Source organism: Piliocolobus tephrosceles, chromosome 20 (genome assembly GCF_002776525.5).
Source record: "Piliocolobus tephrosceles isolate RC106 chromosome 20, ASM277652v3, whole genome shotgun sequence".
NCBI lineage: Eukaryota > Metazoa > Chordata > Mammalia > Primates > Cercopithecidae > Piliocolobus > Piliocolobus tephrosceles.
The window spans coordinates 23,616,710-23,641,207 of record NC_045453.1 but is presented as its reverse complement, the minus strand read 5'-3'; the positions used below and the strand labels follow the sequence as shown (position 1 = coordinate 23,641,207).

At 40.5% G+C, this 24,498-nt stretch overlaps 2 protein-coding genes across 2 annotated transcripts; one reads left to right on the top strand and one right to left on the bottom strand.

Annotated features, from left to right (window-relative positions):
* Positions 1-2,149: 2,149 nt before the first annotated feature.
* On the bottom strand, positions 2,150-4,413 carry MOCS3 (molybdenum cofactor synthesis 3). The gene has a single exon (XM_023184174.1). The coding sequence runs from the start codon at positions 4,388-4,390 to the stop codon at positions 3,008-3,010; it is 1,383 nt and encodes a 460-aa protein (XP_023039942.1). The 5' UTR covers positions 4,391-4,413; the 3' UTR covers positions 2,150-3,007.
* Positions 4,414-4,680: 267 nt separating this feature from the next.
* DPM1 (dolichyl-phosphate mannosyltransferase subunit 1, catalytic) lies at positions 4,681-24,131 on the top strand. The gene is made up of 9 exons (XM_023184162.2): positions 4,681-4,871; positions 7,796-7,895; positions 12,204-12,237; positions 13,910-13,986; positions 14,072-14,097; positions 17,312-17,407; positions 18,392-18,460; positions 22,740-22,854; positions 23,772-24,131. The coding sequence occupies exons 1-9, from the start codon at positions 4,711-4,713 to the stop codon at positions 23,874-23,876; spliced, it is 783 nt and encodes a 260-aa protein (XP_023039930.1). The 5' UTR covers positions 4,681-4,710; the 3' UTR covers positions 23,877-24,131.
* The last annotated feature ends 367 nt before the right edge of the window (positions 24,132-24,498 follow it).

The window sequence follows — 24,498 nt, the reverse complement described above, 5'->3', positions numbered from 1 at the left end:
GATCACCTGAGGTCAGGAGTTCAAGACCAGCCAGGCCAACATGGCGAAACCCCATCTCTACTAAAAATAGAAAAATTAGCCAGGTGTGGTGGCAGGTGCCTGTAATCCCAGCTACTCGGGAGGCTGAGGCATGAGAATCGCTTGAACACGGGAGGTGGAGGCTTCAGTGAGCCAAGATTGTGACACTGCACTCCGGCCCGGGAGATGGAGCGAGACTCTGTCTCAAAAAAAAAAACTGAAATATACCTGGTTGTGTACTGGGTAGTTGTCATATTCTTTTTTTTTTTTTTTTTTTTTTTGAGACGGAGTCTCACTCTGTCGCCCAGGCTGGAGTGCAGTGGCCGGATCTCAGCTCACTGCAAGTTCCGCCTCCAGGGTTTAAGCCATTCTCCTGCCTCACCGCGCGTCTGCTGGAAGCGGCTTTTCTAGGAGTGGAAGGGCAATAGGCGGGGCACGGATGTGTCGGGCAGGGGGAGGGGCTCCGCAGGTGCCACCGGGTAAATCTTGGTCTCTTCGGATTGACATCACCTGGCGCATGCCTGGTTGGTCTGCACCTTCCTGGGCGCCGGCTGCATTTTCGCACACAAGGGAAAAGTTGATGATGAAAAACCCAGAAGTGTGCCATCCTGCCTCCGTTTGTCCAAACACCCAGCCTCTCTTGCAGCTAAGATGTAGGCATGTAATTAGACTCTGCCTACCAGACACCGTCATAAGGTTTCACTCAGAAAATAATGTAGTGACTCTGCTTCTCGACACATGGACTATGGCTGAAGTGTTGGGCTTTCTGGGACAGCAGGGGGGCCACGTCAAGTGAAACTGGTGAGACTGTAGTGGCAGTTTCCTCTGGTACTTGATAAAGCAGTACAACATAGACACTGTTCTCCTAAGGCCAGTTTTGTGCATGATTTCGGGCATCATTCCCAGAAGTATAGGCTTGAATCTGTCCCCAAAATTCTCAAAGTACCTCCTATCACTTCAGTAAATCCTTTTCCCACTTAGCCAGTCAGCTCTTGCCTGTCCCCAGTGACAACCAGGTTTATAGGAACTACAACTGTCTATAACTTTAGGACATGAGTCTTTAGAATATGAAATCATTTCTGTGTCTCGCTATTTGTTTCCTGATATGTATCAGAATCAGTTGTCCCTGGAAGGAGATGAAAAACACAGGCCAGCCATCTTTGTTCTCCACTCCAGGTCTCAGTCTTTTACTTCCATAACTTGTTGGGAGGAACAGTCATAAGAGACCTGCTTCATCTTTGTAAGAGAAGGGCAGGGGGAGGGGGGAGGGATTGCATTGGGAGTTATACCTGATATAAATGACGAATTGATGGGTGCTGACGAGTTGATGGGTGCAGCACACCAACATGGCACAAGTATACATATGTAACAAACCTGCACGTTATGCACATGTACCCTAGAACTTAAAGTATAATAATAATAATAATAAAAAAGAGAAGGGCATAGCATACTTTAGGCATATCTGTTCAAAGAATTAGTTACAATGTTTCACAGTTAAAAAGTGATCACTAATTTTGAATTTGTTAAATACCACCCTCTTATAACAAAACAAGATTCTGTATCAGAAATTGCAAACTGCTAAGTAAATCTGGCCTGCAGAGGGTTTTTCTGGCCTATGATGCATTTAAGCTTTAAAAAAAAAAAGGTTAACAGAGATACAAAGATTTTGTAGTTATATCTGTAATTTCTGCCATTCTTTAAAAACAACAGCAGCAACTGATGATTATGAGCCTGCACGCAGGAAGCAGTGAAGGAACAGGCCCCCTTTTGACAGGCTATCAGTTCAACTGGCCACTGATAGGCACTCACAAATCAAATTTTTACTTATAATGTTGTTGTCTATATTGGAAGTTGGGGAGACTACCTACTATTTTATGAAAATGTTAAGTAAACAAACACAAAAACACATTTTACATTAGTATAAAATGGTGGAATAAAAAAAGATTAAATCAAAAGAGAAAAGGCAAATTAAAGGGGGAGAGGCAAAGGGTTGGGACTTCGACTTAAAGATTCCAAAGCAAGTCAAACCATAGTATGCAATTTACACAATGCTATATGTGTGGACATATAGCATAAGGTGGACCATGAAACTAACTTTAAGAAAACAGTAGCAAATTATAAGAGGCACTGACAGACTACAAAAGTAGTTTCCTTTATTCTGGTAAACTTTAAAGATCTAGGGTGGGTGTGGTGGTTCACGCCTGTAATCCCAACACTTTGGGAGGCCAAGGCAGGCGGATCACGAGATCAGGAGTTCGAGACCAGCCTGACAAACCTGGTGAAACCCCTCTGTACTAAAAATACAAAAATCAGCCAGGCGTGGTGGCGTGTGCCTGTAATCCCAGCTACTCAGGAGGCTGAGGCAGGAGAATCGCTTGAACCTGGGAGGCAGAGGTTGCAGTGAGCCGAGATCGCACCACTGCACTCCAGCCTGGGCAACAGAGCGAGACTCTGTCTCAAAAAAAAAAAAAAAACTCATTTTGATACTAATTCAAAATGCCAAATAAAAGGACCCCCTTTCTGAATAATTAAAACAATTTACATTTTAAATATGTATTTCTGTAGGATGTATTCTATCATCTGAAATACTAATAAGATCCAAGAATTTCTTAACTAAACAGTAAACAGATCCTAAGTACATAATCTGTGAAAATGATTTAGAAAGCACTTGATGGGGGAGGTGGAAAATAAGGACAGCTAAATGATCTGCAGTTTAAAATACAAATTCCTGTCACGTTACATCTCACATGTCCAAGACACCCTCTGTGTGCTGGAAAAAAAAAATGATAGTTCTCAGAAACAGTATAAACCATTAATAAGTCATCCAATACAAAACAATTTTTAAAACTCCTTATAAAAAAGGAGTCCATGTATTCACAGATACTGTAGAATCCCCAGCTCCTATGCATATTACTGAAAAATTCAAATAAATGTATCTTCGAGGCATTACGGCAATCCACATCTTTCCCATCAGACTATACCGGTCACCTTAGTACTGCGGAAATGTTCCATCGATTTTGGCAGCCCAGGCCATGAGGCCCCCCACAACATCCCGAACTGTTAAAGAGTCTAACTCTTGAGCTGCTGATAAGGACTGGAGGACCTTCACGGCTTTCTGTGAGTCATTTCCCAGTTTGCAAATCACATAAATGGGGACAGCAGCCTCTTCCTGTGTGCCCTGCTTCCCTTCCCAGATTGCTTCTTTTAAGAGTTTCAGGCTCTCCGCATCCCTGCGTTCCAAATGTTTCAGAGGGATGTGTAGGGCATGAGGCAAACGACAAATGTCCACCTCCACCTGAGGCCTGACGTCCAGCAACAGGTGGGATGCCCCAGAATCCAGAAGTCGCTTATAGTCGGTGACAGAAATACGCTCCTCTGGGCTCAGTAATTGCAGGGAGCGGCATTTATCAGTGACTGAGGAGCCACAGAAGGCTTCATAGTCCAGCAGATCAGTCACAGTGGGCCGTTCCCCGCAAACTGCACAGTCGAGCCTGCGGCTCCGCAGCCGAATACAGCGGAAATGCCCTCGCAGGGCATCAAACAGCAACAGACTGCCACTGTAAGAGGGGCCCAGACCCGCAGCGATTTTCAGCACTTCCAAGGCCTGCAGGCAGCCCAGGACCCCAGTTACGACACCAAGCACCCCGCCGTCCGCGCAGTTGGTCACTGTCTCCGCTGGGGGTGGTTGGGGGAATATGCAGCGATAGCAAGGCCCACCGTCATAATGGTAGACTGTGATTTGGCCCTCGAAGCGCAAGGCACTGGCAGACACGAGGGGCCGACCCGCCAGCACACATGCGTCATTAATCAGGTAGCGAGTGGGCACGTTGTCCGAACAGTCGGCCACCACATCATATCGGCGGACCAGGTCTAGGGCAGTGGCTGGCGTAAGGGCCTGAGTGTACGGCACGCATTCCACTGCCGAATTGAGGCGGCGCAGCGAGGCGGCGGCCGAAAAGGCCTTGGCCTGGCCAGCCAATGCCTCTCCATGCAGCACTTGGCGGGCGAGGTTGCTCATCTCTACCACGTCATAGTCCACAAGGCCAAGGCGACCCACGCCGGCCGCTGCCAAGTACTGCGCCAGTGGACAGCCAAGCCCACCGCAGCCCACGACTAGCACGGACGCGGTTGCCAGGCGCAGCTGTCCGTGCACGCCCAGCTCCGGCAGCACTAGCTGCCGGCTATAGCGCAGAATCTCATCTCGGGAAAGAGCGGCCTTCGGCGGCAGCGGCGACACCGGAACCAGACGTTCTGACCGCGGTTCCTGCTCCGCCAAAAGGGCCGACGCCAGTTTCTGCTTCAGGGAATTCAATTCCTCCTCACGCTGGGAAACTTCAGCCTGCAAGGCGAGTACCTCCTCCCGGGAAGCCATGGCGACCTCTTCCGGAAGTTGTCCTGAAAGGCATTTCCACTTCCGGCTTCTGTTTCCTAGCGACTGGGATAAACTAAAAAACTTTATGGCGCTTGGGAAAAGGTGATTAATAGATATTCACTTCCTGAAGAAATCTTCAGATTAAACTTTAAAGATGCATAAATTCTGAATATTTGTAATTGAACCATACAATGGCTCTAGAAGAACTAGCGCTCAATCACACAGATCATCCCCCGCTTCCGAATTTGGTACGGTCCGACCCGTCCTTTTCCGCGCCGCATTTACGTAATTCCGTTTCCGGCGTCTGGCTCAGTTCCGCCATGGCCTCCTTGGAAGTCAGACGTAGTCTTCCCGGGTCTCGGCGGGAGCTGGAAGTGCGCAGTCCGCGACGGGACAAATATTCGGTGCTTTTGCCCACCTACAACGAGCGTGAGAACCTGCCACTCATCGTGTGGTTGCTGGTGAAAAGCTTCTCCGAGAGGTAGCGCACCAGGTCTCCCTCCCCGAGGAATGAGATGAGCTGGCTTCCCCGGCCCGGGTGTCTGCAGCTGGCTGCGCGAGGCGGCCCTGTCCAGCCTTCTTTGCCGAAGGCCCGGGGAGCGGGCCACCCTGTGAGGGAAGCAGAGACGGATGCTTGTTGGGTTTTCTTCGTGTCCTGGGTTCTCATTCCTGCCCTTGGGTTTTGTGAGACACTCATTTATTATGAAGTACTCGCGTCCCCCGCCTTTCGTAGAAAGGTTGGCTACTCTTTTACTTGGAAGCGAGGCTGAAAGCGTGACCCCACTTCTCCCTCTAGGCGGTCAGGATCTGTGGTAAGAGCCAGGAGTCCAAGCGAGAGCGTTCACTCTCCGCTCCGCTGCCGAGTGCTTATATAAGCATGAGGTTTGGTGTGTGTGGGTTAGGGAGCTATTGCTGGGCACGATAACCTTTCTGGAAAGGAGAGAGCAGAAGGGCATCTTCGCTGATCACTGGTGAATGTTTGATGTGATTGTTAGAACCGGGATGGGGGGTGGGTGGAGTTCGAATTTGGAAGTGTGTTAATGCAGTGTTTTTAAAAACTGCAAAAAATCTGGAGTCGGTACGGAGTAACTTGTTTTACGATTGCACAAATGAGATCATGCTGTGAAATCTTTGAATACTTTTTTTCATATTAATATATCCAAACATAGCGAATTACTTTGGAAGTTAGGTAACATTCCGTATGGCTGTGTTATTTAATCAGGTCATGGCAGTGAGCTGGATTATTTCCAGCGGCTTTTGGTTGTTTTTGTTTTTTGACTTTTGCTTTGCAAATGAGAACAAGGACTTTGTTCACACTATATTTTCCAGCTAAATTTAGAAAAGTGCTTGACACATAGCGGTGCTCCTTTATAGCATCAATGTTGGCAGCAGACACACTCATACTTTACTTGTGTACTGGGGATAAATTATTGGAGGTAGGATTGCTAGGTAGACAGAAATGTGCTTAAAATGGACAGTTACTGCCAAATTGCTCTGAAGAAAAAAAGGGTTGTACAAGTTAGGACTCTCCATTCTTCACAGTTGCTCTAAAGAAAAAAAAAGATTGTACAAGTTAGGGTTCTCCATTCTTCAGAGTGCTTGTTTTCCCATCAGCCAGCCAGCCTGAGCATTATTAAACTTGACATTGCTGGAAGTACCCATTTGTGAAAACCGTTGCTGTTTTGATTGTATTTCCTTGCATAACTGCCTGCACATGCCTTGCCCCTCAAAGTTTTAAAGTTTTTGTTTTTGCTGTTTACTATTTTAATTTTGATTTTTATAAGCTGTAAATTAAAGAAATTAACTGTCATACAACCGATCTCGTTCAGGGCTTGTATTCTAATTTTGCAAATTTTGTTGTTGTCTTAATTTTTTTATGTAGTACAGTTTCTCTTTACTTTTAATGGTTTGTGAATGAATCTTTTAAGATCAAAATGAAGTTTGATAAAGGAAACAAAACTTTTCTTGTCAGATGCAATCAAATTACCTGAAGTTAGCCCAGCTTGGTATGTTTAAGCTGCCTCACCCTCAGGTGGTGTAGCTGCTTTGAAGTGGTAGGGGACAGTAATTTGCTTTTAAAGACCCCATTTTGTTTATGGAATTTCTCTTTCAACACGTCTATTAAAATCACCTTACATATTTTGGCATGTAAAGGCACCAGCTCCCAAATTTAAGGCACAGTGGGAAGCCAAAGTCATTGTGTCTACTCTTGGAGAATAGATAACACAGGGTTTTGCTTTCTTGTCTTAAAAGTTTGCTGGGGCTGACTTGTTAAAGCCTTTTAACAGTGGAATATGTTTTCTGGTTGATTTTCTTGCATATGTTTCTTAAAGCAGGACCAAGAGAAAATGGAATGTTATGTCGTAGGTATTGGGCTGTGTCTCCTCTTCTTTCCCCTTAACTTTTCCTTATAAAATTAATTTTTAAAATGTCTTTATAAAGGGAGGGAGTGGGGGTGACCACATGTACAGCCATGTAGTATTTATTCACCAAGTATTGTGTTGGTTTGTTTTTAGACTAGAAACGTACCACCTGAGGTTAATGGGAGGTAACAGATGTTAATTCTGAAGTGCAGTGGAATCTTTTGTAATGCTACTCTGCTTTTGTTTTTTTAATTTGATAATGTGAAGTAATAGGCACAACTATTTGAAATTGTGGTTTAAGATTGTGTCACCATTCTAAAATAGGTTTTTTTTAAGGTGAAATTAAATCAGATTTATATTTGATTATTCTATTTGGATCAAACTAACAAGAATAATCACTCAGTTACTCAGTTAGGTTTGAGTTAACGTGTGAAGTACTTTTGAAATATTTTATGTAACTAAGATTTGCTATTAAGGTTCAGAATTCTATTTCATATAGCTGGGCATGGAGGCTCATGTCTATAATCCTAGTACTTTGGTAGGCCGAGGTGGGCGGATCACAAGGTCGGGAGATTGAGATCATCCTGGCTAACACGGTGAAACCCCGTCTCTACTAAAAATACAAAAAATTAGTCTGGCATGGTGGCGGGTGCCTGTAGTCCCAGCTACTTGGGAGGCTGAGGCAGGAGAATTGCTTGAGGCCAGGAGACGGAGGTAAGCCAAGATTGTAGACTCCATCTCAAAAAAAAATTTCATGTGATACATGGGTCATTACCTGATTTTCTTTTGAACTAAAATGTATGTTCTCTGGGTAAGAATTCTTTAATATCTCAGGACATTAGCATGTTTAAGCAACATACTGGGTTTGCAGGTAAAGCACTAAATGTTTGACATTTATTTCATTTGATAATTGAAGTTTTCCTCAATGATTAATATAGCAATAAATCTCCACTTATACTTTTAAGGAATTAGTAATTTTTAAATTACTTTCAAATTTGAGAACACTGTCATCAATTATTAATACAAATTTAATTTTTTTTAGTGGAATCAACTATGAAATTATAATCATAGATGATGGAAGCCCGGATGGAACAAGGAATGTTGCTGAACAGTTGCAGAAGATCTATGGGTCAGACAGAATTGTAAGTTATACGAACATTTTTCTGTCATATGAATTGTGATTATGTAGGGGAAAGATGAGACATGAACAATGCTTAAATTCAACCTATTTGTTTAGAAACTGAAAAGATAAAGAGTAACTTAACACATTTGGGATTTAAATGTATTTTCATTGTCCGTAAAATTTTACGTATCTTTGGTATGTTGGGTCAATGGTCATTTTACAGCAAAGAGAGTGCTTTTGGATAAACTCTGTTTATGACTAATTCTGTAGATAAATATTCTTGAAGGGCAAAAATTAAAGCATGATACTGAATTGACAAGGAATATTATAGAATTGGGTTGTAATTGGTAGTGTGTATGTTTTAATCTTTCTTGCTCCCTTTTGGTAAGTATTCTCATATTTTCATCAGAGAATACTGCCTGAAATTAAGAGCTTGTAGGTAGAAAAAGTTATTTTTTTTTTATTTTTTTATTTTTTTGAGACGGAGTCTCGCTCTGTCGCCCAGACTGGAGTGCAGTGGCCGGATCTCAGCTCACTGCAAGCTCTGCCTCCCAGGTTCACGCCATTCTCCTGCCTCAGCCTCCTAAGTAGCTGGGACTACAGGCGCCCGCCACCTCGCCCGGCTAGTTTTTTGTATTTTTTTTTTAGTAGAGACGGGGTTTCACCGTGTTAGCCAAGATGGTCTCGATCTCCTGACCTCGTGATCCACCCATCTCGGCCTCCCAAAGTGCTGGGATTACAGGCTTGAGCCACCGCACCCGGCCGGTAGAAAAAGTTATTGTTTTCTTGTGAAACATTAATGACTTTTCAGAGTACTTGCCATTTTTAGTCTATAGAATAGTCTTGTGGAAGTAGATTGACTTTCTTAGTCCTAAACTTTAGATTTTCCCACTGCACTTTGAAACTTGTTATTCTGATATAGAAGTTACTTAGGCAAATACAGAGTTTATTTTATAATGGCTTCATGAATTTTATTTTTGGTCGCTGGTTTGGATTTATAAGTGTTCATGTATTCTTGTGAGCACTTTTATAATTTATATTCATAAATAATTACAGACCAGAGTTTTTCAGTCTTGGCACTGTTGACGTGTGGACAGATTAATTCTTTACTGTGGGGGTTGTCCTGTGCGTTGTAGGATGTTCAGCACTATATCTGGACTCTCCTCGCTAGATGCCATTAGAAACCCTCCTCCCCACTTGGCAACCGCCAATGTTTGGATATTGTCAGATATTTCCTTAGGTGAAAAATTATCCTTTGCCTCCAGTACAGAACCATTGGTATAGAGAAAGAAGTCCCTTTGAGAACCTTTATTGTTACTTACAATTCAAGAAATGGTAAATTAATCATCATTTTTAAAAAACAGTCATCCGGTCTAAATATTCTTGATAAATCTCAGTAACAGAAATACTTTCTACTTAGAGGTCAGTGTCAGTTGTATGAGGTCTTAGTGGCAAGAGTTCTGAAGGAACTGTGTTACTCACTACATGGTAAATCTGTATTAGAAATTCTTTCAGTCTGTCTCACAGATGAGTAACTCAGGTCTGTCACGCCTCAAGTCTTCTCTGAAAATCTTCTAATGGATAGGAATACAGAAGGAGGTAAAAAGTTGACAAATTTTCAGGCTTCTAGCAGAGACTTTCGGTAATGCTAGGTTCGAATTTTTGGCCGGTAGCTCCCCAGGTTTTCTTTTAGAAGCCCAGGGTGAAGGCCACTGAGTCACAACATTCTGAGTTATGTGCTGCCATTTAATCTGGGACCATCAACCAGACAACATTTTGAATACTTTTGTCATAAAACCTCAGTTTTAGGATGTGATTGATTGATTTTAGGGAATGGTTACTAAACCTTTCAAATTTTGAAACAAGGTTGTCTCAAAGGCATTTTTCCTATCAACCCGATAAAATTCAAAATGAGAAAAGAATTTGTATTCACTGTTGTGATTTCCCTCTACTACCAGATAAAATTCCTTATTCATTCATTGTTTTATGACATTTAAATAAGTTAAATAGAAAGTGACTTAAAAAAAAGAAAAACAGTATTAATCCATGCTAGGGCTGACACTTGCTTTCAGTGACATACGTATGTTTAGTTGGGAAGATGAGGGATTATGGAAACCATGTTAGAATACCTCAGATAAAGTATTCACCACAGATGCTTTGTCAGCCTTTCAAACTGGCTGAAATGAATCTTTCAGAAAAGAAGCCAAAGAAGATATTTTTTAAAATTCTGTAAGTGACACAACTGAAGCAAGAGGTCATTTTTAATGACCTAACTAGGTAGGACCATAGAGAAATTTGGGGCACTTACTCTGAACTATTCACAATGCTTACAAGGCAGAGATCTGAAATTGTGAAGGACTTCAACTGCCCTATGTTGAATGTTTCTTTTATGTTTGGTTTATGTAGTTTGTTTCATCCTCCAACTTGAGATCAGATAAAGTCATTGATATTTTGTCATATTTTCTTCCAGCTTTATTGAGGTAAAATTGACAAAGTTACATATATTTAAAGTATGTAATGCGATGGTTTGATACACGTATACATTCTGAAATGAATATCACATTTGGAGAATGAATCTGTCCATCACCTCACTTAGTTACCCTTGGGGGCGAGTTGACAGTGATGAGGACGGTTAAGATCTGCTCTCTGTAAATTTCAAGTATATAATATGATACTATTAACTATAGTCACCAACCTCCGAACAACCTATGCCAAGACTACACCAGCCAAAGTGCAACACACAATTGACCCAATAACTTGACCAACGGAACAAGTTACCCTAGGGATAACAGCGCAATCCTAGAGTCCATATCAACAATAGGGTTTACAACCTCAGCGTTGGATCAGGACATCCTAATGGTGCAGCAGCTATCAAGGGTTCGTTTGTTCAACGATTAAAGTCCTGTGTGATCTGAGTTCAAACCGGAGCAATCCAGGTCGGTTTCTATCTAATTCCTTCCTGTAAGCTCTTACAAGACAGAGGTGTATTTTATCCATCTTTATGCGACATGTACTTTGCTATAGATGTAAATTATGACTTAAAAATTTTTAAATGTGAGGACAGTGGAGTAAGTGTAGAGGATTTTTTTTTTTAGCAGTTAGATTGTTAATCAGCTTAAAATAGCCTGTTATCACTATAAGATGGGTTTTGTAAGTCTCGTGGTAATCATAAAGGAAAAGCCTAAAGTAGATTCACAAAAGATGAAAAGTAAGGAATCAAAGCATAATAGGACAGAAAATAATCATAAAGGAAAGGAGAAAGGGAAGGAAGCAAAAGATCTACAGAACAACTAGAAGCAATTAACAAAATGGCAGTAGGAAGTTCTTACATGTCAGTAATTACCTTGGATATAAAGGGATTAAATTCTCCAAAGACCTAGAGTGACTGAATGGATTTTTTAAAAAAGAGCCAACTATGCCACAAAAGAGTTGTGAGGACACACATAGACTCAAAGTGAAGGGATGGAAAAAAACATTCCATGCAAATAAAAACCTCCAGCAGATTGCATGTAGTGAAAAAAAAATTCATCCTGCTTTAATTGAAAATGCTTTGTTGAGAGATTTGCAGTCAGAGGCAACCTGCTTATATACTGGCAAGTATAGAAGGGGACAAGATAGACAAGACATGCTCACTAATGAGTCTACCTGAACCCCATACCTCAGAAACACAGGGCACAGTGAGAACTTTGGCATTCAACTTTTTAAGTGTCCAGCCAAAAGGAAAAACTAAACAAATAAAGTCAGGCTCCAATTATTAAGCAAAAATATTTAGAAGGACTAAATTATTGACAAATAAAAAGAGAAAGAATTTAATTAGGAATATGACATGTCCTTGGACCAGTAGAGGAGATGAGGTCATCCAAGCATAAGGTCAAGATAAGTTAATAGAGGAAGAGTCACATTAGTATTCAAAACCCAAAGGGAATTGAGAGAACAAACATCAGATTTCCCAAGAAGGTGTGAAATAATGAGGTAAGTCCTACATTTTTTTAGGAAGGAATCAATAGGTTTAAAAGGAAATTCAAGTATAGATGTAAGGACATGTTATTTAAAAGAGTGAGTGACAACAGAAAAAATTTTTAATTTTGATTGTAGAGTCGGGGTTAAAGAATGTTGCTTTGCTTCAGAAACTATGTTAAACTATTTGGTTTGTTACCAAATGCTTGCTTTTTTCTTTTGGCAAAAAAACATTAACCATACTCTGCTTTAAGTTCTAATAAGTGCAACTATATTTCTATTAAAATGAGTATGCACTTTTGAATAAAATAAAATTTAACATGATAACATTTCTGTTTCTTTGTGTAAAACGCTATTTCTTACTTTACAGCTTCTAAAACCACGGGAGAAAAAGTTGGGACTAGGTAAGTCGTGGAACCTCTAACCCCTCATACCTGCTGCTTGCCTGGTGACATGATCCAGTGTGTATTTGCCCAGTTTGGGATAGGGCCAAAATACAGTAACTTACTGTGATGGTTTTTAATGATCTTAATGACATTTAAATGGTATAACTTGGGTTGCCTGTATAAGTCAAGGCCCACTCAGGAAAATAGAAACCACTGTAAGTCTTTCAGTGTAGGGAATTTAACACTGAGTCTCTGGTTACACTGGTGAAGGAGTTCCTGAGAAACCAAATGGAGTAGTGAGGCTACTAAGATTAATAACAGCTGGAGGTCACTGCCACCCCTAGGGATGGAGCAACATCACGATGAGATGTTTTAAGAGCCTAAGAACCTGGGCTGCCCAGAGGGAGCTAGAATGATGGGGTGGGGGCTGCCTGGCAGGAGCTAGAACTGTGGGAAATTACCAGTCAGAGGTAGGGGTTTCTCCATGTTGGTCAGTCTGGTCTTAAACTCCCGACCTCAGGTGATCCACCTGCCTCAGCCTCCTAAAGTGCTGGGATCACACATGTGAGCCACTGCACCTGGCCAATTTTTTGTATTTTTAGTAGAGATGAGGTTTCACCATGTTGGTTAGGCTGGTCTCGAACTCCCTGACCTCAAGTGATCCACCCGTCTTAGCCTCCCAAAGTGGTGGGATTACAGGCATAAGCCACCACACCCAGCCAGCCGATACTCACTTCTTAACAAAATAAGAAGAGTTCAGCCTTGCTCATAAAACACTTGTGAGGTGTCTGAACTAGAGAATGCAGGAATCCCCAAGTCCTGCTCCTTACCAGTTACCCTAGCCTGCCAAGTCTCTGTGGGACTTTGAGGCATGGAGCTGGCTAAGTAATTGTCAGCAAGGCCTTTGGCCCCAAATACCAGGGAAAGGGTCTAGCGTGTGTGGCTTTTGTAGAAATGGACTTAGAGCTGGGAAGAGCAGAAGCAGGGAGCCTTGTTAGGTAGTCATCTAAGCATCAGAATGTGGCACCTGGAACTAAGTGAAGATCGACAAGAGAAAGGGAATTGAAATGTTTTGGATGGTGAATCAATAGGACTTAATTATAGTTTAGAAGTTATGGTTAAAAGTAGGAAATCAAGAGTCATCTCTAGACCTGTGGATGGAGCAATTGGATAGTTGGTGCCATTTCCTGGAGAAGTGGCCTGTAAGAGAGAGGTAGAGAATTGGAAGATGATTTTGCAATGTTATCTTTGAGGTTTCTGAAATACCCACAAGGAGATATGAAGTGGGAAGCTGATTTGTAAATGTGGTGCTCTAAGGAAGGGTCTGACTTCATCAGTCTCTTAGGGGGATGCTAAGGAAACACCAGATGGGTTTTTAAAGCATGAGAATGAGATGATTGCTACATAATCTCAGACTTTTGAACTTATAAACTATTTGCTCAACTGAAATAGAGGTATGATCTCTTCTATTAAATTGACATCTGAATGGGGGTGTGTGGCCAGCTACCTTCTTGATTATATATGTAATATACATGAACCTGTATACTTAAGGTGAAAAATACCAATTTATTAATATCACTTTTAGAGGACTAATGTGTGCTCTTCAGGCGCTAAACAATTTCCTCCATGTTCAAATGTGTATGTTAAGATTTCTGTTGACTTTCTTGAATGGATATACTTTCATTTTTAGGAACTGCATATATTCATGGAATGAAACATGCCACAGGAAACTACATAATTATTATGGATGCTGATCTCTCACACCATGTAAGTGGTATGTTTCTTTATTAGTTATTTATGATAATCTTAGCCTATTTTACTGACTTTACTGTTTATTCTTTCCAAATTTCAGCCAAAATTTATTCCTGAATTTATTAGGTAGGTACTGTTTCTAATATTTGAAAGAAATATGACTGGAACTGTTTATCTTACTGGTTTTGGGCTTATTTTCATTTTTTATTAATCAAAAATATATGCACTATTTTTTTCTATCAAAAATATAAACAAAGCTTGGGAGGTCAAGGCAAGAGGGTTGCTTGAAGTCAGGAGTTTGAGACCAGCCTGGGCAACAAAACAAGTCCTTATCTCTACAAAAAAAATAACAAAAATTAGCCAGGCACAATGGCATGCGCCTGTAGTCCAGCTACTCAGGAGGCTCAGGTGGGAGGATCACATGAGCCCAGGACTTGAAGGCTGCAGTGAGCTATGATCATGCTTCTGCATTCTAGTCTTGGTGACCCTAAGACAGAGTGAGACCTTGTCTCTAAAATATTTATCAGTATAGATAGTAGACACACACACACAACACGCATTTGAGACTAAATGATGTACTTTAGGAATCCTGAGGAGCAAATCAATAGGTAGTTCCTTTGTTACCTGAATTCTTTCAGACCACAGAAAAAAGTGGAAGATGGCTTCTTTGATAAATGGAATTAAGCCTTGAGTTATTAGAGTAAAACACCATGAACAAAAGAGTTTATTCCAGGAATGCCAGAATGGCTCATTATTGGTAATCACTCATAATTCATTCATTATGTTAACAAAGTAGTGTGGTTAAGTCTATAGATGCTAAAGGAGGTATTATTTACTACCATTTTCTAGTTAAAAATGTAAGAATAGAAGGAAACCTCTTAAGGTAATAAAAAATAAGCCAGTCCTAATACAAATATCACACCAAATAGTGAAATGCTGAATCATTTCTAGTAAATTCATTAAGATAGGCATGCTAGCTATCATTAAACATGGAAATGTTAATACAGTAACATAAGAATTTAGTTAAATATTAGTAAAGTATACGTAATTTATTTGTAGGCAATATAGTTATATTCTTAGCCCAAAGATCACAAAACCTCTGTGAATAAGATTTTGGAAGCTGTTCTGAGTTTAAGCTAGATACACAAAAACAATCAGATTATTGGCCCTCCAGTTTAGAATAGTTCAGGGAGTTCCCACTAACATCTAGGGAAAAATTCAAGCTCATTCCCTTGTCCCTCAGGCCCCTATGTGTTTGTTGGCCTCTGCCTCCCTTTCTGACCTCTGTCTTGTGCTCCTTCCTCTGTCTTGTGCTCCTTCCTTTCCTTTCCATGCCATAAGCATGCTTCTGAGTTCACAGAATTCTATTTTCCTTTGCCTGAAATGCTGTTTCCACGCTCCTTGATGACCATCTGCTGCTCATCCTTCAATCTCTGCATAAAGTCACCTTACACCTTTTTTGCTTATATCTCCAGTACGCAAAAGCCTCTTTCACCTCTAGAGTAGAAAATGGGCAAAAAGATACAAACAGACCATCTATAGGAGAAATCCAAATGGCTAATAAAAGAAGACGTTCTTCCTGGGATATAGTCAAGGAAATAAACACAAAATAACTGCGTGTTACCATTTTATTATCCATTAGTTTAACAAAGTTAAAAACTTTTAGAGCAGTAATATCCAGTACCAACAAGATGGTAAAAAATGGACACACAAATAATTGCTGAAGGAAGTATAAGTTGCTATAACCCTTTGGGAAAATACGTGTTAGAATTAAAAATACTCAGGCTTCATTTGGGCAATTCCAGTATATTCCATTTTGGGGAGTCTAAGCAGTAATACATTTATAAAAATGTTTATTGTGGCCAGGCACGGTGGCTCATGTCTGTAATCCCACACTTTGGGAGGCCGAGGCAGGCAGATCATGAGGTCAAGAGATAGAGACCATCCTGGCCAACATGGTGAAACCCCGTCTCTACTAGAAAAACAAAAAATTTGCCGGGCATGGTGGCACTTGCCTGCAGTCCCAGCTACTTGGGAGGCTGAGGCAGGAGAATCACTTGAACCCGGGAGGTGGAGGTTGCAGTGAGCCAAGATCTCGCCATTGCACTCTAACCTGGCAACAGAGTGAGACTCCATCTCAAAGGAAAAAAAAGAAAAGGTTTATTGTAGCACTGTTTATTGTGGTTGAGGGGGGGCCCCATGGAGACAACCACAGAGGTGTGTGAGTTGAATATTTTATGAAGTAGTTTTGCAACTATTAAAAAGAATGGTAAAGAGCTCTCTTGACCTATAGGGATGTCTATGATTCCATGACTTGCATTGTTTTTGTTTTATGATGGAAGCTCGATCTGTCATCCAGGCTGGAGTGCAGTGGCACAATCTCACTCAGTGCAACCTCCACCTCCCGGGTTTAAGCAGTTCTCTTGCCTCAGCCTTCTGAGGAGCTGGGAATACAGGCACGTGCCACTAAGCCTGGCTAATTTTTGTATTTTTAGTAGAGACAGAGTTTCACTATGTTGGCCAGGCTAGTCTCGAACTCCTGACCTCAAGTGATCCACCCACCTCCCAAAGTGCTGGGATTACAAGCGTGAGCCACCGCATCTGACTCCATGATTTGTGTCGTTAACTGACAAAAGGCCAGGTCACAAAATGTACTTTTTTTGCATTCCAATTTTGTAAATGCAGCCAAAAATCCTAGGGGTATATGTGTGTGTTTATCTTTCTGTAGGCAGAGAAAAGTGTGGCAGGACATCAGGCTGTTTTTTAGTATTATTTGCTTCAGAGAAGGCAAGAACAGAATGGAAGGGTATTGGGAAAATTGAGGGACAAGGTCTTCCGTTGTCACCCAGGCTAGAGTACAGTGGCACAATCACAGATCACTGCAGCCTCAACCTCCCTGGCTCAAGCGATCCTCCTGTTGCAGCCTCCCAAATAGCTGAGACTAAAGGCATGTGCCACTGTGCCCGACTTTTTTTTTTTTTTTTTGAGATGGAGTCACCCAGGCTGGAGTGCAGTGGTGTGATCTCGGCTCACTGCAACCTGCCTCCTGGGTTCAAGCAATTCTCTGCCTCAGCCTTCTGAGTAGCTGGGATTACAGGCGCCCGCCACCGTGCCAGGCTAATTTTTATATTTTTAGTAGAGATGGGGTTTCACCATCTTGGCCAGGCTGGCCTTGAACTCCTGACCTTGTGACCCACCCGCCCCGCCCTCCCAAAGTGCTGGGATTACAGGTGTGAGCCACTGTACCCAGCCTGTGTTGGCTTCTCTTAAAAGTTTTGTGTAGCTCATGAAAATGACGTTGAAATGGCTTTTTCTAATTGACAGCTAATTTATTCTACAGGAAGCAAAAGGAGGGCAATTTTGATATTGTCTCTGGAACTCGCTACAAAGGAAATGGAGGTGTATATGGCTGGGATTTGAAAAGAAAAATAATCAGGTAGGTACATGTGTTACAACTTCTTTATTAGTATAACTACTGGAAGTGTATTCATAGCAAGTATTTGGATTAGCTATCATGCTGCCTGGGATTTGTGGGATCAGGTTATAATTTCTGGTAAATATTCCCAGATAGTTTCTTACAGTTTTTCCTGTGATTAGAGCCTGGATGTTTTTTATTAAGGAAAAATCAGCATAAACCTTTGGACCTTTGGTAGAAATGGCCTCATTCAGCAAAAGTTACTATACTGGACCTCCAGTTTTAATTTATGTGACCTGTTCCATACTTTTAGACTAAGTATGTAGGGTTTCTCCCCATAATTACAGTGTTATTTTAATTAAGATCGATTTCAGACAGACCTGGGTTAAAGTCTCAGCTCACTGCAACCTCTGCCTCCTGGGCTCAAGCGATTCTCCTTTCTCAGCCTCCTGAGTACCTGGGACTGTGCACACGCGCCACCATGCCCGGCTAATTTTTGTTTTTGTAGAGATGGGGTTTCACCACGTTGCCCAGGTTGTCCTCGAACTCCTGAGCTCAGGTGATCCACCTGTCTCAGCTTCCCATTAGCTGGGACTACAGGCACGCACCACCATGCCCAGCTAATTTACATATATATATTTTTAGATTTTTATATGTATTTATGTATATGTATTTATGTTTATATATGTATATTTTTATATATATATGCATACTTTTTTTTTTTGGTAGTGATGGGGTTTTGCCATGTTGCCCAGGCTGGTCACTCCTGTGCTTAAGTGATCCACCCATCTTGGCCTCCTGGGATTACAGGTGTGAGCCACTGCGCCTAGCCAGGTCTCCTTTCATTGACTAAAAATTTCTCTTTTGTTTTAGATAAATAACATTTTTATGAAATTAATGTTACATTTATGAAATTAGTATAGCATTTTAACACTGTTCTTCAATGTGTTTCTCTTGTTTATAAATTGTATTTTGTAAAGAAAATCTGATTGTTTTATTTGGCAGCCGTGGGGCCAATTTTTTAACTCAGATATTGCTGAGACCAGGAGCATCTGATTTAACAGGAAGTTTCAGGTACAGTGAAAATTTCCACTATTTTTATATAACTTCTTGGCTAACTTTATTTACAATGGATATTTTAAAGAAACACTTTACATTTCCACCTTGTATGCATACTGGAATACTAAAAAGGCAGACTAAAATTCCTAGAAGTTGCTAATGAAGCCTAAACATATCAAGGAGACATATTGTGCTTTTCCTTTAAAAAGCTGAAGGCAGTTAGGTTTGTGTGCTTTTTAACATTAGTATTAAGGCTCAACAGCTCTTTGGAACATTGCTATTACTGATAATCTGTTCCAAAGAACAGCACATACTTCAGTAATTTTCTGCATTTCATGTGAATACTAACAGCATTGTCCACAGACAAGGTTAAACTTTTTAATATTTATATAGAGCTCTCTCAGTTACCTTGTTCTCCATGTTTAAGGAAATTGTTGTTGTTTAATTTGGTCAAAGCTTCGGTCCCTCTGAGTTTTGTGTGTCTGTTTCTGGGTGTATGGAGTGGTGGTCTAGATTTGCTGTAGTAGATGTGAGCTGCTTTGTGTGACTGACCATGGCAAATGACAAAACTTGCCAGATTTTTTTTTTTAATCTCTGAAACTATAAAATGCCCCTGCATCTACTTTAGTGGCCCCAAGCCCCTCATACATTACTTAATAATTTATATTCGTTGATACTTTTTTCCACTAAATAATGTTGATTGTTCGGTCCTTTGCTTAATGCAGGAAAATTTAAGTCCTTAAATGTGAGAATTGACACGCACACACACAAATTAGGACCTGGCTTTTAACAGTCAAAAAGAAAAATGAAGCCTCTCTGGAACTAAAAAAAGCAAATAGACTGGAGAGCTGAACTTGGGGATGAAAGAAAGGGGAGGCTATACCCTAAGGCTAAAGAGTCATTTGTGATATGATTAAGATCTCTGCGGATGGCCAGTGGCTGGTGGATGGGCAGTGGCTTGCGCCTATGATCCCAGCACTTTGGGAGGCCAAGGCATGTGGATCACTTGAGGTCAGGAATTTAAGACCAGCCTGGGCAACATGGGGAAACCCTGTCTCTACTAAAAATACAAAAATCAGCCGGGTGTAGTGGCGTGTGCTTGTAATCCCAGCTACCCAGGAGGCTGAGGCAGGAGAATCGCTTGAGACCCAGAGGCAGAGGTTGCAGTGAGCTGAGATTACGCCACTGCACTCCAGCCTGGTGACAGAGGAAGACTGTCAAAAAAAAAAAAAAAAGGCTGGGCGTGGTGGCTTATGCCTGTAATCTCAGCACTTTGGGAGGCCAAGGCGGGTGGATCACAAGGTCGGGAGATCGAGGTCATCCTGGCTAACAGTGAAACCCTGTCTCTACTAAAAATACAAAAAATTAGCCGGGCATGGCGGTGTACCTGTAGTCCAAGCTACTCGGGAGGTGGAGGTTGCAGTGAGCTGAGATTGCGCCACTGCACTCCAGCCTGGGCAACAGAGCAGGCCTCCGTCTCAAAAAAAAAAAAAAAAATATATATATATATCTGATTGCCACGTGGCAACAATGCAAAGAATAGTGGCACTCACAAAATCTCTGTACAGAGGGAAGGGCCAGTGTGGATTTCACAGGCCACAGTTTTGATGGTTTTGAATAAAAACTCAGGGTAACTGGTTGTGGAGATAGAGGTTGTGAAGAAAAACCCACACAGAGAGGAATGGGGTGAGGGTGCTTTGCTGCATCAGAACCATACAAGGATTAGTGGAGGGGATGGGGTTGAAGGATGGCCTGGGAGTTCTGGATTTTCATGTATTGAGAGCAGTGATTAGCTGTGTTCTGTATAAATGACAGAGCAGCCAAACAGACAAAAATGAACCTGTTAATTGCACAATTTTTTTTTTTTTTTTTTTTCCTGAGACAGCGTTTCGCTCTTGTTGCGCAGGCTAGAGTGCAGTGGCACGATCTTGGCTCATCACCACCTCTGCCTCCTGGGTTCAAGAGATTCTCCTGCCTCAGCCTCCTGAGTAGCTGGGATTACAGGCACGTGCCACCATGCCCGGCTAATTTTGTATTTTTAGTAGAGACGGGGGTTTCTCCATGTTGGTCAGCCTGGTCTTGAACTCCCGACCTCAGGTGATCCTCCCACTTCGGCCTCCCCAATTGCTGGGATTACAGGCGTACCTGGCCCAAAAAAAATTTTTGAATAGTTAAATCTCATTGTCTTCTCATTAGAGTGGTGGTTTCTTAAATACATGCATTAAAGTTTACTTTTTGGTAGACAAAGTTCATTTTTGTCATTAAATCCCTAGATTTAGGAAGCAGGTGCTTTTTACTAAATAAGAAAAGGAATCCTGGAAAGGCTACAGTCTAATATAAAGCCATTTAATAGCATAGATCACCTGGATCCTAATCCTATTTATGGGATTATATGGCTTCATGTAACATTTTACTTTACTAGCCGCAGTGTTAAAGATATCATGTGGATGGGGAGGAGGGAGGTGGCAGTGAAAAGAAATCTTAGAAAATGATTCTTAAGGGGAATAAAGCAACTCTTAAAGTCAGGAAATATTTCATAGCCTAATCCCAATTTTAAAGTAATGCTGGCTGGATGTGGTGGCTTACACCTATAATCCCAGCACTTTTGGGAGGCCCGTGATGGGAGTATATCTTGAGCCCAGGACCCAGGAGTTCAAGACCCCAGCTCTGGCAACATAGTGAGTCTCCATCTCTACAAAACCAAAAAAAAAAAAAAAATTCTAAATTATTCTAAGTTATTTAGCAAATATTTAATGGCCTTTCTTGCTTAGGATAAATATTTAATGGCCTTTCTTGCTTAGCCTGGCATGGTGGCATGTGCCTGTAGTCTCAGCTATGTGGGAGGCTAAGGTAGGAGGATCTTTTGAGCCTGGGAAGTTGAGGCTGCAGTTAGCCATGGTTGTGCCACTGTACTCTGGGCAACAGAGTGAGACCCTGTCTCCAAAAATACAAATATATAAATAAAGGTACTGCGGAAACATTGTCCCATTGGTATCATAGTTCTTCACACCCCACCATCCCAGTGCTCACTCCCCTAACAGCATCTGACATATTATATATCTTATTGAGTTTTTAAGTTCACTCCTTAACCCCAAAACATAAAATAGTACCTGATACCCAGTACATTGGTCAATAAATATTTGTTATTGAATAAATACTGCTACCATCAGATTCTCCTCTCTCCGTATTTATTCCAAATTTATTCCTTTGAATCCTTAAGGAAACTATGTGGATAAAGGAATGCACACACTAAGCTGTCATGTTTTTCTAAGGGCTGTACTGTCCTATACCCACTTCATAGTCAAAAGATAAGGTCGCCTTAGAAGTCTGAGGGAAAAAATGTGGATTCAGGGTGAAACCCTGAGGCATAGTAGGTCCAGATGGCCTTAACTTTGAAGAGAACAAAATTACACCAAACTGCCTCTTCCTGCTTTCTCCCCTCTCCCCACAAAAAAAGGTAGAAATCGCTGCCTCCCTACTAACTGAAACACTGATCTTTAAAAAAAAATAAATAAATAGTCTGTGACTCTGAAAACACGGAACTCCCTGCTATTTAGTTACTGAAGAAAGTGCTTGGGTTTACCCCTGGACTGCCCAACTCCGCTGTCTTTGTAAATCTGGTGTTTGGCCTGCAGTCCATCTAAAGTTAGGCTGCACATTCACCCGCTGTTAAGTGTCTATCTGTGACCTCAATTGGTGATAGGTGAATCCACCAGGATTGTTTCTATCCTGTGATGCCTCGTTCCTGTTGTAACCAAGCTTCCCAAGCTCATCCTAGAGCAACTTATCCTAGGGAATTTATAAAGGAAATCATGAGAAATTGAAACTCATCATAAACATTTATTGGGAAATGACTGTTAATTTTGAGATTCTTTTTTGTCATCTAATACATATTGTTGCTTCATCATCATCTGTCCACCCAGTTATTTCAATATTTGAAACAGTTTCTTTCAACTTTAAATTTTAGGAAAATCTTAAATAATGGATGGTTCTGCATCAAATGATTCATTTTACCGTATTTCACTAATTTCTGATAGTATGATGGGAAAATAAGTCTATAAAAGATATTGAGAATTCATTTTCAAAATTATTCTAAGTTATTTAGCAAATATTTAATGACCTTTCTTGCTTAGGAGAAATGTATCATAATCATCAAGTGTGCAAGCTTTTCTGTTTACCAATGGCCAGTGAAAGTTTTAGGCTTTATACATACCAGTGAACTCTTTGAAAGGTCAGGATACATGTAGGCACGTGTGTTTATCCAGATGTTGATATATATTTTGATTTCTTACAGATTATACCGAAAAGAAGTTCTAGAGAAATTAATAGAAAAATGTGTTTCTAAGGGCTACGTCTTCCAGATGGAGATGATTGTTCGGGCAAGACAGTTGAATTATACTATTGGCGAGGTATGCAACTGATGCTAAATAGTATGTCATGTTCCTGGTAAAGGAGCAGTAAGGTTTAGAATTTTTGTAATAAAAAGTTTAACTTTCATAAGTGCTAAATTGTGGAGGTCTTCTAGTTGTTTAGAATGTTCATGCACAAAGGGTAAAAATTCACATTAGTACATTTGAACAGTAAGATTTAAAACATTAACAGTCAGCATTCTCTTTTAAATAATTAAAAGTTCCTGGTACTTTCTCAATCCTAGCCCTTTCTTCTAACCAGTCAGCATTATGGACTGAGTCTCTTTGCTTCTCTTCCTTTTGTCACAGCCAGTGGCCACCATACTTTAAAATGAATGATGAGTTCTGTATGTCCATTTCCTGTTAGTCAGTGAAGATCAGGAATTACAGAGCAAGGGAGTGGTGATCTGTACTATTTAGGGCTAGTGAGTGAGCTCTTAGGTAGGGAAGACTCTCCTCATTTAATAGTAAAACTCTTATTCAGAGCAAGAAAATACCTAACGTGGAATGTCACTTTTCTTGTGGAAGTTACAAGCTATTTTACTTAATGCTAAACCATTATAGCTAAATTTGACAACTGAAAAATCTGAGCAAAAGGCCATTTTACTTTTGGAGTATAATTTTTCCTTGAAATGCAAACTGAAACTTGAGTAAACCAAGATAATACCTAGAATCAGTACTTTTTAAACAGTTGTAGATTTGGTTCATATGACCTATCTTTAGATAATGCATGTTTAATTTTAAAGACTTGGAGATACACACAGTTGCTTTAAGAATCCCCTAATTTTATACTTATTTTAAGGACCTCTGTTGTAGTACTAATCCTATTTCTGTTGTGTTGGTAATGTGGTATACCTGCTAAGCTGCCTAATTTTTTTTTAAAGACTAACGTTAATTTTATTTTATTTTTTAACTAGGTTCCAATATCATTCGTCGATCGTGTTTATGGTGAATCCAAATTGGGAGGAAATGAAATAGTATCTTTCTTGAAAGGATTATTGACTCTTTTTGCTACTACATAAAAGAAAGATACTCATTTATACTGTTCATTTCAGTTTATACATGAAAGAAGCCTGGTTACTGATTTTTATAAAATGTACTCTTAAAGTATAAAACATAAGGTAAGGTAAATTTCATGCATCTTTTTATGAAGACCACCTATTTTATATTTCAAATTAAATGATTTTAAAGTTGCTGGCCTAATGAGCAATGTTCTTAATTTTCGTTTACATTTTGCTGTATTGAGACCTATAAATAAATGTATATGGTTTTTTTTGTTTTGTTTTTTTTTTTTGCATAAAGTATTGCTGCCTTCATTAGAGTATGTGAATGTAGAATTTTTTACATGAGGAATAATTTGAAATAGTCTTTATAAAAACTGCAATCATAGATCTTTATACCTAATAGGTATCAGAAGTAAGATAATGTTAACTGATGAAATGTTTATGGCTGTGTCTGTAGGAATTGAAAAAGAAATACCTCTGCCCTTTCCTTAAAAATATATCTCAAATTTCTTAAACTAGAAAATACATTTACAGCAGGCATTTACATTTGGGTTCTTTTCAGCTGTTGAATTGATGAAACATTTCATCTACCAAAGCAGGTCTATTTAAAATGCATATTGTGAATTGGGAAACAATTTGG

Coding starts and splice junctions, on each gene's coding strand:
- DPM1 (XM_023184162.2), top strand. CDS start 4,711: ATGGCCTCCTTGGAAGTCAGACGTAGTCTTCCCGGGTCTCGGCGGGAG. Junction 7,896..12,203: donor TCTATGGGTCAGACAGAATT/GTAAGTTATACG, acceptor CTTACTTTACAG/CTTCTAAAACCACGGGAGAA. Junction 14,098..17,311: donor TTTATTCCTGAATTTATTAG/GTAGGTACTGTT, acceptor TTTATTCTACAG/GAAGCAAAAGGAGGGCAATT.
- MOCS3 (XM_023184174.1), bottom strand. CDS start 4,390: ATGGCTTCCCGGGAGGAGGTACTCGCCTTGCAGGCTGAAGTTTCCCAG.